Source organism: Alosa pseudoharengus, unplaced genomic scaffold, assembly GCF_046254945.1.
Source record: "Alosa pseudoharengus isolate Yale_2024_CS ecotype anadromous, Long Island Sound unplaced genomic scaffold, YU_APseudo_1.1 YU_APseudo_1.1_scf_18, whole genome shotgun sequence".
Taxonomy (NCBI): Eukaryota; Metazoa; Chordata; class Actinopteri; order Clupeiformes; family Clupeidae; genus Alosa; species Alosa pseudoharengus.
Window position 1 is genome coordinate 22,440,133 of NW_027468650.1, and position 15,294 is coordinate 22,455,426.

The window sequence follows — 15,294 nt, forward strand, 5'->3', positions numbered from 1 at the left end:
AATTTAATTCTTAAGAGTGTTGATAATTTACTCTGTTATAATGTCAAACCAGCTCTAATATGAGTTTAATTTATATGTTCAATAACACTGCATTGTTGTGCATTTAACACTGTCAATGAAAATCACCACTATTTGTTAAAATAGGTCTCTGTGGTGTTTAAAGGTGCTTTAAGGGATGCCACACGTTTTTTAGGCTAAAACATTTTGTCACTTACAGCAAACATCACCTCACCATCCGCTAGCTGCCTGTGTCCTGAATACACTGTACACTGTAAACGCCATCTCTGTGGACAGCCGCGGCACCAAAAACAACCTGGGCAAACCTAGCCCATAAAAAAACATAACAAACTGTTACAGCAAATCACCAACGAGATGCGTTTAGGAGTTTCAATTGCACGGGATGGAGGGGGAGGAATTAGCGAACTAGCTTTCTGTTTTCTTTGAACGTCAACAGAAGTGACGTTATCCAGCATCGTTTAGAGCACCTTTAACTAAAAGACACATTTATCCAAACAATCGAAGTTACAAACATAACATGAAATAGATAAAAATGACAATCACATAATACATTACAGCTTTATTTTACTTCTCAACATATAATCGCATAAAAAGTCACTCTTTTTTAAACTCTTTCTGGATGCAGCCTTGAATGCATGGTAATTATTATTATTTACATCAGTTGTCCACAAAGTAACACATCACACAGCAATTTTACAAAAAAAAAAAAAAACAGCATCTCAAATGTTACGCAATACTGAGTCAGGACAGTATTCTGTACCATGAAAACACTGGTTGACAAAGAAGTTCCAAATTCGGAAGCACACGCACGCACACATAGAAACATACACACATGCATGCGCGCACACACACACACACACAGACACACAAACACATACACACACACGCACGCACACACACATAAAGACAAACACGCACACACAAACACATAGACACACACACACATAAAGATAAAGACACACACAAATACACACATGCAGGCACAAAAAGACACGCATGAATGAATGCATGCACGCACACTCACACACAGGCAGGCACATGCACGAACGCATGCACACACATCCACACACACCCCTTCCAAATTTGGAAGCAATCTCTTGACCACTTTCAAGATCAGCAACTTTCACCTCTATCATTACTGAAGATCTCCTAATACACGACTCATCTACATTAGTCGTCACTGCCTTTCCATAACTGTTTATACGGATCAGTGTCAACTTGCTGCTCAATACTGTCTGTGTGTTTGGTGTTTAAATGTTTACTAAAACCAGAAAATGTATCAAACAATGCATCCAGTCTGAAGAACACACCTCAGACAAAGGTTTTCCTCTCCAAAAAATAACCACTAACAAGTAAATAAACACCTAACAAGCATATTTGAACCATCCAAGCCAGCATCACAAACAAAACCACTTCATTATGAAGAAATAGAACAAGAAGTAGACAAGAAGTATTCACAACCAGCACTCAGTTCTATCGAAGCAGTCTTGCCCTATCGAAGCAGTCTTGCCCTAATTTCAGCTACACGAGGACTCTCTTTGACTTTGCCAACATCAATGTTGTACACTGTAGTCTGAATAAAAACAAACATGTTGTGCAGCATCGAGTTGTACAAAGTACCAAAGACAAAATGTGCCTTGAAGAGTTCATCGAAGGCACCGAGGGACGAGGTGGACCTGCATGGTATGGCGTTCTGGTCGAGGACTATGAAGAATTGGTGGAGCTCACTCTTCTTCGGTCCGACCGCCAGGAGATAGGGCTGAGTGCTGGTCCTGATGGCATCGAGATGTTCTTGGACACTTGTTCCACTCTGAGAAGACAAATACACATGGAGTGGCAATTAGAATATTATGTCTGTAATAATATCATAAACCTCTTGTCATGAATAATAATGTATACACACCTTCTTGAAAACAACAAGATGTTTTTCTGCTTGGGAGGCCGCCACTTTCCCTGGTCTCTTCCGACCCTGCGCCGTCGGTGGAATTAGATGTAGCAGCAGTAAAATTGATGCCAGATCACTGTCCCAACCTGTAAATAGCACAGGTTTCAATTAAGGTGAATTAAGAGTTCTAGGGGAAGGTGCAATATTAACATCTATGCATCTATTGACATCTAAGAGGGACTGTGCAATATAACTGTGAGTGTGTACTGTTAATATTTATTGTGCCGTACAACTACCCTGGAAATCCAGAATTCTCGCGAGAGCACAATGGAATTGCCTCTGCGAGACACTCTGGCAATGAGCAATGATACATGTTACTTTTACCCCTTGCATCCCGGGGAACCAATCAAATCGGCGTATCTGATATATGCTGGCCAGAGGCGAGCTAAACTGATGATGACAGCACTGCAACGTTGGAGGTCAGTAAACATTGGTCTAGTGTTATCCAATTGCGTCAAAGTCCGAAATCATTCAGAGTAAACATTGGTCTAGTGTTATCCAATTGCATGCAGTGCCACCCCTCAAGTTGGGCCATTACATTGTTCGTGGCCAGACCCTTAATCTTTCTAGATTACCAGGGTCTGGATTTTCCAGGCTACCATTCAACAGCACCTTAAAAGAAACTTACCAGAGTCAAAATCCACTTCAGTGCCATCCTCAAGAGGATCAGCGGCCAGCAGGAGTTCTTCAACTTCACTGATGGACGGAAGCTTTCTGCACTCTTTGATGATCTTTTTCTTAAATGTGGTTGGCCACCGCTCCAGAAGCTTGCCTGATACATCCTCTCCAAACATCAGAACAAAATCCTGTTCAATCTGGATTTTGGGACAATTTCAGAAGTATTTAGAAGTTATTAGCAGCAGGTTATTCTAGTTTCAATACTAGTCTACTGCTCAAAAATATTTTATATTGTGCCAAGATAATTACCAAGCCTTTGACGTCTTTGAAACGTGGGAAATCTGACAGTAAGTTGTTTGACTGCTGGGGGTTGAGGACCAAGTTGTGGCGATAGGCAAACGTCAACTTCATTTTTTTCATCACGGTGTCCTCATCCGTCAAGTGTTTCATCAGCGAGATTGCTTCCTTGCACTGATCTTCACTCAGGCTAGTCTCCGGTATGTATTGGGGCTCTCGTCTGACAGTTGGTCCTCCAGAAATGTCTTTACCTGATGGTCCTTCTGCTGAATCTACGCAATTAGGGAAAGTGTAGACATATCATTTCTATAACATGTGTGATTGTCCAACAGGTTTGGTCATTACATTTCTACAATATTATCTTTTTAAAGTTACCTCCAAAAGATGCTCGTCTGTCTTTAGCAGTGCCTCTCTGAATCGTTTTAATCCTCCAAGCAAGGTATCCAGTGCCACTCTCACCATCATAATAGTGCTCCTTGAAGGATAAAAGGATACCATAAATCATATTTCCTCATTAGTAGGTTTTGAAAGTGGAAAATGGTTAACACACTGAATTTAAAACATGTAACTGTTTCATTCAATGTTTAGCATTTACCACAACCAACTGAATGTAACTTACATAGCCATTCTTAGAGAATGGATCACCGAGGTACGGGAATACGGTCACAATTCCTCTGGCATACTTTTCTTTCACCTGTCTGGGTGGTGATGTACTACAACAATGAAGGAAAGAATGTGTTAGATATCAATCTGAACTGAAGCTACAATGACAACACAAGAGCTAACTAAAAACATTTAGCAAATTACCCATTCCTCTCTGTCATATCAGCTGCCAGCATGTTCACCATTTTCCTTCTGGTTTCATCCGTCAAGGACTTGGTTCGGTTGTATTCATTTACTATACGTTCTCCACCAGGTTTCTTAGAAAGAATGGATTCTACCAACTTCAAACACAATACAAAACAATTCAACTTGTTAGGGATATATCCATTGCAATTCAAAATTAATATAACTGCAGGAAATAAAGCAATATGTTTATGATGTTATATGAAACACTGTTTTATGTCAAAATTAACTGATACAAGAAAAGATTCAGATACTTCACAAGCAAGCAGTGATATCTGTGTGTCAACCCTTACTTGCTTAGCTTCTGCATCCAGCCTCTGGCGTTTTCTGGAAGGGCTATCTGAAATGATGACCGTCTCCTGTGAGTCCGAATTAAGGGATGAATTAAGGGATGATGGTTGGGAATACTCAGAAGCCACACTGGAGACAGACTCTGTCAAAAATTGAACAAAAAAAAGGGGGGAAACATTTCCCTTATACATTCATCTCATGAACAACGCAAACATTGCATTACACTACACAAGTATTTCCATTTAAATACAGATAGCCATTTTATCTGAAACAAACCTGTATCATATTTGATGGTTAACACCCCAGTTGAGGGATCATTTACTATATCCTCAAAAACATCCTCATCCACTTCGGTCCCAGAACTGTCAAAAACCTTCACACCTTCCATTACAGGTGGGACACCAAATTTAGCAAATGCTAAGAAATGAGCACAAAAGCTTGTGTTAGCAGACAGATTAATCCAATGAGCTAATGAACACTAACTACCGGTACACATTTCTTACCTGCACTCAGAAACACTGTAAGATCAAGCTCTGTTATTCTTACAAACTTCTGGACACCTCCAAGTTTTGCTTTAAGTAGCATCCTTCCTGCAGAAAACAGCATTAAGGTTAGTCCATACAAGTTCGCATACATTAAACATGTTAAACTATGTGCTCATGCATGCACAGAACTCAGTAGCAAAGGCAATTTGTATGTGGTAAATCAATTCAAGCATAGATATTTTAAGTAGGAGGGGTTACTTTGCACAATTGACTTAACTTTAATGCTACCAACTTATAAAGCTGTCTAAAACGTTACAAAAATTGACAATAAACGATCAATAAGCCGAATACATGCGAGTTGTCAGCACGTGTTGAACCATATTGTGCTAACGTTAGACGGTACACGTGTCGCTAGTCAAACTAACATTAATTTAGCTAGCTGCTAATTTATAGTCTACTGCCCACACATGCAGGCGTTGCTATTTTCAAAATCACCATCCCTCCATAATGTAGGATCACAAGGTTATGATTACCTCGACTGGCTTGGTCTAATAAGACGTAGTTTGCCTAATGTCAAACTACTTCAACATTAAACTTACGTGACAGCCCGAGCTTTTAGTTTAAAATACAGCTAACGTTTGCTATTATAACTAACTCCCTTCATGTGCAGCCTTTGCTAAACCATGAATGTTGACAAACAGGATCTGATCACCCCTCTAACGTTACACGTTATCTCTACCGTTAATGCTAGTTCTGTCTAGTTAGCAACTAGCTTGCTTGCCTCATATTACAACATTACATTACAACATGGGGGATTTATTGAAGGACTATTAAATTAGGCTGCATTAACTTGTCGCTACATGTGATGTAACATAACAAATATAATCTTACATTAGCTCTTCTAGATAATTTTCCTGTGGTGGACTGTTGCACCGCAACAAATGTTAGCCATCAAGTCGCATTGGTAACGTTAACGTTAAGCACTTCAAAATCTGTTATTTTAAGACCAAAGACAAAGCCGGAGTATAAGATTAACATTAATGCAACGTCATTATATCATGCGAATTCTATTCAAATAACGTGAATTTTTCGTTTAATATGTGATTAGGAGACACTTACCGAAATCCTTGTAGGTGGAAAAAATGGCGCTGGAAAACTTCTGCTTCATTTGAAAACTGAGAAAAAAAGTAGGCGGAGCTCTCCAGAGCACTTCTGACACTACGTCTTTCAACTACGTGATTTTTCACTGACACTGTAAAGCATCTTACACTATGTGTTGTTGTAATTGCTCGGAAAGAGTAAATTTACTTTTACACTGCATATTTGACACTGGTGAATTTACTGTGTACTGTAGGCTAATCCACCATAAAAAACTATGCTAAGCATGAGCCTACATTTCCCATACAATCCCATCTGCATGTTGCCTGTTTTAACAGCAGACTCATAAATACCTTAAAATTGTGTTTTCTATCCCTGGATCAAAACCTCCCCTCTTACCCATAAGATGTGTTGTGATGGGATCCCCATCAAAAGCAACAAGAGTAACTGCATTATGTCTGAGTAGCCGTCTGCTGTGCTTAATTATTTTTAAACGCACTACCAGTTTAAGAAAATAAAGTGTAATACCCAGTCAATCTTTACAGAATCATCGCAAAATTACATGAGCTCTCTACTTCCATCCAATAAAATACCCATCTGCCATCAGCCGACCTTTATCGTCATCATACTTCATGATGCATAATGGTACGAACGTCTCATGGAGCTGTTTACAGTGGGGGTGGGAAGGGGATTCATTTTGAGCCTGCGTGGCTGTTTTGGTAATGAGAAATACCCAACCCACTTGTCCTACCTACTTGGCAAGAGAATCCTCAGCAAATTCTCATCTGCAGCAACCTAACACAAACAAACCTCATCAAGGACTCCCCGGAGATCTCTTGCCTCAGAGTCTTAGAACCCAATCTCTGATACCGCCGTTTTAATAAGACCTTAGCAGTATCCTTGCCTCTTGAGGTGGAGCAGGATTCTGGAGGTCATGGACTGCTAATTGACACACACTGTTTGATGCAGTGCTAAAAAAATAAAAACAAGAAATGAAACCGTACCAGAAGTACCAGATGTTATGTGAGTTAAATAGTGGTCAGAACTCCATCTAAGCCTATGTATTAACCTTCCTGTTTCATTTTGGTACTGTTTGACATGCTGTTAAGTAAGTAATGCAAAGGAGTACTTGGAAAGCTATCTTTAAAGGATCTCTTTTTGTGTTTGGTGCTTTTCATCTGGGCAGTTTGCTCTGGAATATAGTTTATCTGTTTCTCCATCTTTTTGTCTCTCTTATTGGGGTTGGACTTTTTGAAAATGTCTCTCAGGAACAGGTTAGTCTTTAGAAAGCAGATGGATTTTGTGGCTGCACTTTTTGTGTGGTTATGGGAAGATAGAGAGGACACATCACAGATGGACTTTTTTGTCTGGAGTTTTTGTAGCTTTTGTTCACAAGCCAGCAGAGTTTTGTGAAATACGATAATCAAAAAAATATATGACTTTCACCATTGTCAGATGAGCTGTACAGCACAGCAGTTAATGGCTTCTATTTCAGCTAACCTGCAGCAACTGGGAAAGAGTATTTCAATCCTAGTCAAGCTCGCACTTCAGCGGATTCAGTCTGGAGAATTTTGGCAACTACTCCCTTTCTCATGTTTTCACTCTGGAAACACTAAGACATTTGAACTTCATCCCCACTCTCACACCATATCCAATTTTGAGCCTTTAAGAGCCACATTTAGAATGAAATAGGTACTGTAGATCCAGCACAACTTGAGGATGGATTGCCTCTTTCAGCTGACGTAGAGAAGCTGTCAAGAACCACTACTTCACTAGTTCAACTGGGCACCTACAGTAGAGGATCCAAAGGGTTCTGTTCTGTAAATGCAAGACTGTGAAGTCGTTTGTTAAAGTGTGCCGCTGAAAGTTTGTGTTTGAAACTGGATTTGGGGGTAAGCGGACACTCAGGATGTGTGTGTTAAGAGCTATGAGGGAGGCCAGGCAGTGGCTTAACCTTGAGACCGGTGTGTGAGGAGTTGAAAGTAATCTCCAAAGACATCTTAATTGAGAGCCCTCATTTAGGACATTTAGGGACAACATGTACACAAAAATTAAAATGGACCTCTCATACACCATTACACACTTGATCAAATTGGAGAACATGACACTTACAAGAGGAGTTCTTTCAAAGATCATTGTCTAATCCTAATTAGGCCTAGATGAAAAGAAGATCAGTAATGAAGGGCTTCCTTTAATTGAGGAATAGCGAAAACTGCGAAAGTTATTATTATTATTTGCCGCGCAGCGCTGTGCAGACCGTGTGATTCGAGCAGGGGCAGAGGAAATGGAAATTTGTTGAATAAATGCCAAGACGCAATCATAACAAACGAGAGCTGGCAGAGGCACCAGGGAGACGTGTCTCCACTTCATCTCACCCAAAGAGGCAAAGACAAAGTCACAGTGATTTCAAAAGTCAAAAGCTGACCTCAAACAAGAGAGGGCAGGACTGTGGCTGTTTGTCTTTATGTCAGTTGTTGTACATGTAATGGGCTGCCGCTGCTCATGTCTGGAGGGGGGGGGGGTGAGGGACGTTGGTTCTTTTTGGGGGAGGATGAGTAATGGTGGACTGTAGGCTGGAGGGGGACGGGGTAGGCTACGGCAGTGTTTGCTGCTGATTCAGACAGGCATTCTTGTGTTTGTTACTGTAGGAGAACCATGTGCTGAAGGGCTACAGAAAGAAAGAGACGCATACACCCGCACACTAACACACAAATACACACACACACACACACTGATACATGGATATGCACACACAAAAGCATGTGCACACACACACTCACACAGTACACACAAAATATGGTGTCCGTTGTATCACTTCATTTGACTGTCAAAATATACATATTTGAATATGGATAAAATATGTTTTGAGTCTACCCTCCCTCCACAAACAAATGTGTCACACTTGCAGTTCAGTTCACATTCTACTGTACAAACAGTACTGTAATTCTCAACTAAGCAGAGTCACTCTCATTCAAGCCGCTTTGCAATATCCTTTTTCTTGCATGCCATGACATATAACATATCCCATAAAAGTCACAGAAACCTCTTCTGGGTCTTAGTCAGCCAGCATTGCTGCTTTGATCACTGCATATCTGCGGCGGACACTGTCACTCTCAATCCTTCGCATTGACTCTGAGTTCAGTTCTGCAACCAGAGTGGCACCACATGTGGAGACTGGAGAACTTACCTAAGTTGTCAGAACCCCCCCCCCCCCAGAGACCTGCGTCAAAAAGGGCAAAAGTCATAAACACTCTGTGAACGGAGAGTGTAAGTAGAAATTCAGTGGGTAACATGTGACATTGACATTTGACCTTTTCTGTTGCAGGTGAATGGGAAGCATCCAATGTGTCACTTCATGTCTGAAATACAGAGAGCAGGGAAAGCATGCATTGGAAGACTGGGGGAGCAGCTACCTCTCAATTTCCAAGGTGAGCACCGACAAACATCAAAGCAACTTGATAACAAACAGATATGCACTGACTTAATTATTTCATGTTTATGGTATATAGTTGGTACTAGTATAAAGTATGGTATAAACTATTGACATTGTAATTTCAAAAGACACACATTGGACTCATTGTGTAGTTTGTCAACAGAAGTTTATGGAAAACAAGTAATGAGTATATTGCCATTCAGTTTGCATACCCCCTCACTCTGTTTTTTTTTTTTGTGTCTCATTCAGAAGATGCCCGTTTGTCATTGTATTACGATTTAGAGGCCTATTTTCAAGCTCCCAGAGATCAATTTGGGGAGGACAATTTGTCTTCATGACACCAATTTGTCTCTTCAAATTATGTTTCTTTTTTCTCACCCAGAATAAAATAGATTGCTATTCTGACTCAGAGATAATTGAAATGCACAGATTGTGTCCAAGAGACAGCTTTTCTTAATTTGTCTTGACTTTCATTTTGGGTGATCAATCAATCAATGAAAACAATGAAATCTATGGCTTAGATTGTGAGAATGATGATTTGAATAATGATTAAAGGATATGAAATGTATTATTTGACAGCGACAACTTTGCTCACAAACTTGAGCAAAGTTTTTACTTTGCACTCTTGTGCAGAGGCGGACAGAGTACACAGCTTCATTACTTAAGTAAAAGTACAGATACCCTTTGCTAAATTTTACTCAAGTGCAAGTAAAAGTACAACAGTCAGATGTCTACTTAAGTAAAAGTACTGAAGTACTTGTTTTTAAAAGTACTTGAGTATCAAGAGTACAAGAGTAGCCTACATTTTCTAAATATTGCATTACTTCTGCCACAGTGCTTACATTTATGTACAGAAACGTCCTACATGGAGTTATGAAAAATGTTAATGGTAATACCTTGGAGAATGTAAAAGGAATTGAAAGTAAAATCAAGTCATTTTTTCATCTTTTTACCATGTTGCCAGGGATGGGCAGTATTTCTAATACATGTATTTAAAATACGTATATCAAATACAAAATACTATTTTGTAATTGAAACACTTGAAGCGAAAACTATGATTAACTTGTTCAGAAAATTGAAATAGTCTGGCGAGGTGGGGCCACAGGTTGGCACATTCCCGGGATGGACCTGCTGCGTGTCTTCATCCATTGTTTCGTCCATGGTTTCGTCTCTTATCTAAATTTGACCATAGAGTTGACTTTGGCGGAAAGCTGAAGGTGATTGCTGATAGGTTACAATAGATAGAGTACAATATTTGCCTCTCAAATGTACTTGAGTAAAGTCATGAGTACTCCCCAAAAATGATACTCGAGTAAAGTACAGATCCCTGTCCGGCTCTGCTCTTGTGTATGTTAAGTTTTGGTATTTGGTAAGTCCTCAAATAAGTGAGGAATTATGAAGATATATACCAGAGATATGAAATTCATCAAAGCTGGATTCTTGGGTGAAAGTGGTAGGCTCTCTCTAAGTGTAAACTCTCGCCACCCTGACCGAATGAATTAGAGGAGGAATGCTCAAAGAAGAATTTGTACTTGATCTCCAAACAGGCCATCATAGCTGAATGCACTGAAAAAAATTCCAGTGTGGACATGGTTGCAAATAATGGTATTAAATCAATGTAGCATTTCTCTTTCGGTTTACAAAATGGTTAATGCCTTGAAAGCACAATTTGAGCAATTCCAATTAAATAGTTGAAATTAAACTAACAATATTGTGTTATACAGCTTGAGCTATGTACTGGGAATAGGTAGGCTAATTAGAAGTTAGAATGGATATTGCAGTGCCGTTGCTAATAGAAGATTAATGGCAAAGTCACTGCTTCTTAATAACTTATAATTGATAAGAAATAACACATTCTGAATAAGTTGTGCCACAGTATACAGAAGCATTCATTGTAGGAATCAAGTGACATGGAACTTCTGATTCCACTGATATCTCAAAGGCCCAGTCGATTTCTTCAAACTCAAAGACTAGCAGACTTTGATGCTCGTTCCCAGTAAATTCGTGAGGGCTTAAGGCTGTCCCACTGTAACATTGTGAAGTGCATGAGGGCTCGATCGCTGACTTTCTGAGCCCTTTCCTTAAAGTTGGCATTTATGCAGACTTTACCGAAGGGAATTACCAACAATTCATAACGTTGTGACATAAAACACAGGGTACCCATAGGGGAAGTCTTGAAGCTTCAGTAAAAAACATCAGTTGATAGGTGCTGTAAAATGGAATGTGTTTGCAATGTGTTTTTGGTGTTGCCAACTTAACAATATGTCACAGGTGCTGTCCAATTCTTACTCTTACAGCCTCAAACTGAATCATTTATCTGCAGATGTCTGTTAAGTCTTTGAGGGTTCAGGGCTTAGAACTAGGGAGTGAGAATTAATGAGATTTAGCCAGTACCTAACATACTCATGGAAGCAAATCACAAATCATGGCTCATCTCAAAACATAAGATAAAACCAGTGCCAAAATTCTACTGGTGTCTAAGAATAACTAACATTAACATACACTTTTGAAAACTTTTGGTAACACTGATAGCTGCTTGATTATCTCATGGTACACAAGGAAGTGCTGGTAGTAGGTCCTTTTGTGGGAGAAACATTTTCTGAGTATCCCCTCATAACCGTAACAATTAAGCTTGCCATTTGTATTCTTTGAAGTTGTGGCCAGGTCCACTATTCTGGCAGGTGTGTAACTTGATCTTACTATCACTATTACATAACTTGTCAATATATTGGATTTTGCATCACTTGTCGACATGGACTGACTCAAAGATTTCTACACAATTATCAGCTAGCTAGCTGACAAATAAGCCAAGCAAAACAGCAGTAGGAATGGTTCTTCATGACCTGAGTGAAGTTTTTTCAAGTTAAATGTTAATGGGTGGGAGCAAATAGACACAATTTGCTTGTTTTATGGGTGAAAAGGGGCATCATCTGTAGATATGAATTTTTAAAATGATAAGCCTCAACTTTATCATTTAAAGCAAATCATTTTGTGGACCCTTTGGCTATGGCTTACGGACCCCACTCTGAGAACCACTGGCCTAGGCACTTCACTTACATGATTCTGTTGGATAAATTCATTCAAAATGTTAGTTCAACAGAACATTCAAGAGAAACATGATTATTTCACTACCATCCAGAGAATAACACATGGAGTGAAACCTTGAGAAATTGAACAAGTGAATGCTGAAAATATAATGTGAACATTAAAGGAAAATTCCAGTATTTAGCACTTTGAGGCAATTTTCTGGTATGTTTTGGATGAACTAGAGTGGTGGACACCGACATTTTTTCACGATTGGTCCTGTCTCGACCTTTCTGACTCGTTTTGAATCGCCTTTGACTGCTCAGGGTGGCTGCCAACAGGCATACTGTAGTAGGCTACTCAAACATGTCCTAAAACAACCCTTAATGTTCGTTTTCAAAACTGTGCAACTCACCGAGTTGTTAGTGGTGTTCGTGGATGTTCCAAAACAAGTAGCGTAGCGAAATACAGTTTCTGTCGTGTTTTATTTGGCATTTTGTAAAATCCTATTGATTTCTGTTGGAAGACTTATTGCACGTTGATATTACTGCGCCACTGTCTATGCTTCAGGTTCAAATATTGAGTGGAAGTTTATACACGGTTGTGAGGTGTCTGAATAAATAGTTCCACAATAGGCCTAAGGCGATTCAAAACGAGTCAGAAAAGTCGAGACAGGACCAATCGTCAAAATTTCGGTGTCCACCACTCTAGTTCATCCCAAACAAACCAGAAAAGGGCCTTAAAGTGCTAAAAAACGGAATTTCCTTTTAAGAAGAGCAGCTCCACAAAGACTGATGTGGTCATCCGGACAACAGAAACAAAGAGAATTTAAAAGCACAGCTGACAGTCTTTTCAAAGCCCAAAAGAAGAGTCCCATTTCATTTTGAGTCAAAGCTTATGTGTGTGTATTAATCATTAAACTCTGAGCCAATATGCTGGAAATTAACTAACACAGACAGTGGACTGTTGCACATACTCCACAGCTTTGTCATGTCTTAATTTACTAAAATAATGTTAGACAATAGCTTGTACAATTGTCAACTCCAGGACTGTTATATATTTCGATTGGCCTTGCTTTTTCTCAATTACTGTGCTCTCACTGATTCAAAACAAGTGATGTGTGCTCTTTGAGGATCAAGATAAAAGTGGGTGTTCACAATAAAGCGACGGCTTGTGTACTGAACTAAGGTCAAGACTCCTCTCTCGAGTGCAGTCCCTTGAGTGTCCTTGTGATGCAAAATGCAACACACAAAAGCTGTGCAGCTCCAGTACAAAGAATGGCACTGCATTGGATGTCTGTGTGGCCCATGGCTGATTGACATGTAAATCCTTATTTGGTTTGAAAATAGAGAAACAACCAAATATTTTGTAGACCACTAAAGTTTTGAGTAGGCAATGACTCATTGAGAGTGTGTGTGTGTGTGTGTGTGTGTGTTGCATCCCCTTGGGAGAATGGTGTAAACCTAGGACTAGTCTCTGATAAGTAATTTGTTTATCCCATCTAAAGAAGTGTTTGTCTTAAGCTTGTAACAATGAAGAGAATGGCTTGCATGCGTGGGTTAGTTTCTGTGCCATCTTCAGTCTAAGAGGAGTGCTCAAGAGAAGACTTACAGCTGTTGTGTCTCGTACAACTGAAAGGAAAAGCGCTAAAACATGTGTGTTTGCCACAGAACATCTACCCTGGAGTGGATCACGTGTGTTTAAATCGGATAGACTCCCAGGAGATTCTGGTTTTGTACGTCAACATTTCGGCTGCTTGATGATAAGGTTGTCAAACAGTCTTAGATTAGGCTTTAAACACTGCCCAATGCTGTGCATGTATATTTATCTATTCAGGATTATTTTGAATTCATCTAGACACACAGGATATTTAGGATTCATCTAGACACACAAGTGTGTCCAAGTGTGCGATAGATTTATCTTTATGTTGTATTGTGTGTACGTCCCATGACAGTGTGTGACATTACTGCAAGGCAGCTGTTTTGTGTCTATGCCCTTTATGAGTGCTCAGACCCCAGTGTACATTTAGATGAGATATAACAGATGTATTCTTAATATACACAGAAAAAATAGGCTACCTAAAAGAAAAATGGTCACCTTTAACAGAGAAGTAGGAGAGATTGTTGTTGTCATTCACCAGATGTGCTCAACTAATTTCCTCCCATCTGTTAATGAATGAAGGCCTTATCACCCCTCTAGCTCAGGGTTATCTGTGACCTTATGACAGTTGCTAGTTTCCCATGATGGAGAATGGGCACCAACGCTAAGTACACTGTTGAATAGGTCATTAAAATCCTGCCGAGAGTGATCCTGGGTTTGGTGGTTTGGAGCACAGCACCGAAACCACTTAGACCATTTATTTAAAAGTAGGTGGTGAGTTTGTGAGTTAATGAATGACGAATATATCCTCCACAGGCATGAAAATGTAATTTAACATGATGGTAATTTATACCGTTGCCATGTTATTTTGCTACTTGTTTTTGACTTCTTAAAAGTCTAAGTTTTCCTCTAAAATAATTCCTCTAAAATTTGATGCACAAAAGGTTACACAAAAAAAACTAAAAAGGTATCGAAGAGTAGCATGGTAGTGTCCATCCATATACCGTATACAGTACTGTACATTTTGTAATAAGGCAAGCTCTTCCCAGGCCTATTCCCAGGATGACAGAGGCTGAGGAGGTTCACCAGGTGTATGGCAATTAAAGGTGTCCAGCTGCTTGCTTCAGGTGAAATGACCTTTGGGCTGGACAGTGTATCCCTAGTGGGTCCCTGAGAGCAGTGCTGCCCATTAAACAGTGTTGGTTGCATTGGTTAGGTGTCCTGCTCTAACCTGTTGTAATCGACTCTGCTTGATTAAAGTAGAGTGAAAGGTCGTCTGTTTGGCACATAGTTTATAGTACTGGTCCAAAGGCCCATCTACACTGCTAACTATAACTATGAAGACTACTGTAACTATGATATGAGCATCCATTCTGACCAATGATAAGAAAAGCCTTTCAGGAAAATTCTTCATGTTCATTAATGTGATATCAAATATTTGTTGGATTCTAATTGGCTTTCAGTGTTTCTCTCGTTCACAAAATCACGCTGAACGTGACCCCCAACAATATCTTTCTTCATGTTGTTGTTGTTACGATGTGTGTGCACTGTGGTTCTTATTAGCTAGAGTGCTATTTAAATTGTATTTTTTTCAGTTATAGTTACAGTTGTCGTTGGCGGTGTGCACAGGCCTTGAAACT

At 39.7% G+C, this 15,294-nt stretch overlaps 1 protein-coding gene across 1 annotated transcript; it reads right to left on the minus strand.

Annotated features, from left to right (window-relative positions):
• Positions 1–1,247: 1,247 nt before the first annotated feature.
• On the minus strand, positions 1,248–5,830 carry LOC143131493 (uncharacterized). Its single transcript, XM_076291145.1, has 11 exons — positions 5,392–5,830; positions 4,519–4,605; positions 4,292–4,432; positions 4,018–4,157; positions 3,686–3,822; positions 3,498–3,591; positions 3,254–3,353; positions 2,891–3,150; positions 2,592–2,778; positions 1,922–2,049; positions 1,248–1,828 (listed from the first exon to the last, which is right to left on the minus strand). The coding sequence occupies exons 2-11, from the start codon at positions 4,598–4,600 to the stop codon at positions 1,511–1,513; spliced, it is 1,587 nt and encodes a 528-aa protein (XP_076147260.1). The 5' UTR covers positions 4,601–4,605; positions 5,392–5,830; the 3' UTR covers positions 1,248–1,510.
• Between the last annotated feature and the right edge of the window lie 9,464 nt (positions 5,831–15,294).

Excerpts from the sequence above, each read along its gene's own strand:
- LOC143131493 (XM_076291145.1), bottom strand. The coding sequence starts at position 4,600 with ATGCTACTTAAAGCAAAACTTGGAGGTGTCCAGAAGTTTGTAAGAATA. Across the intron at positions 4,158-4,291 it reads AACCATCAAATATGATACAG|AGTCTGTCTCCAGTGTGGCT; the intron begins GTTTGTTTCAGA and ends AATTTTTGACAG. Across the intron at positions 2,779-2,890 it reads TCAAAGACGTCAAAGGCTTG|ATTGAACAGGATTTTGTTCT; the intron begins GTAATTATCTTG and ends CCCAAAATCCAG.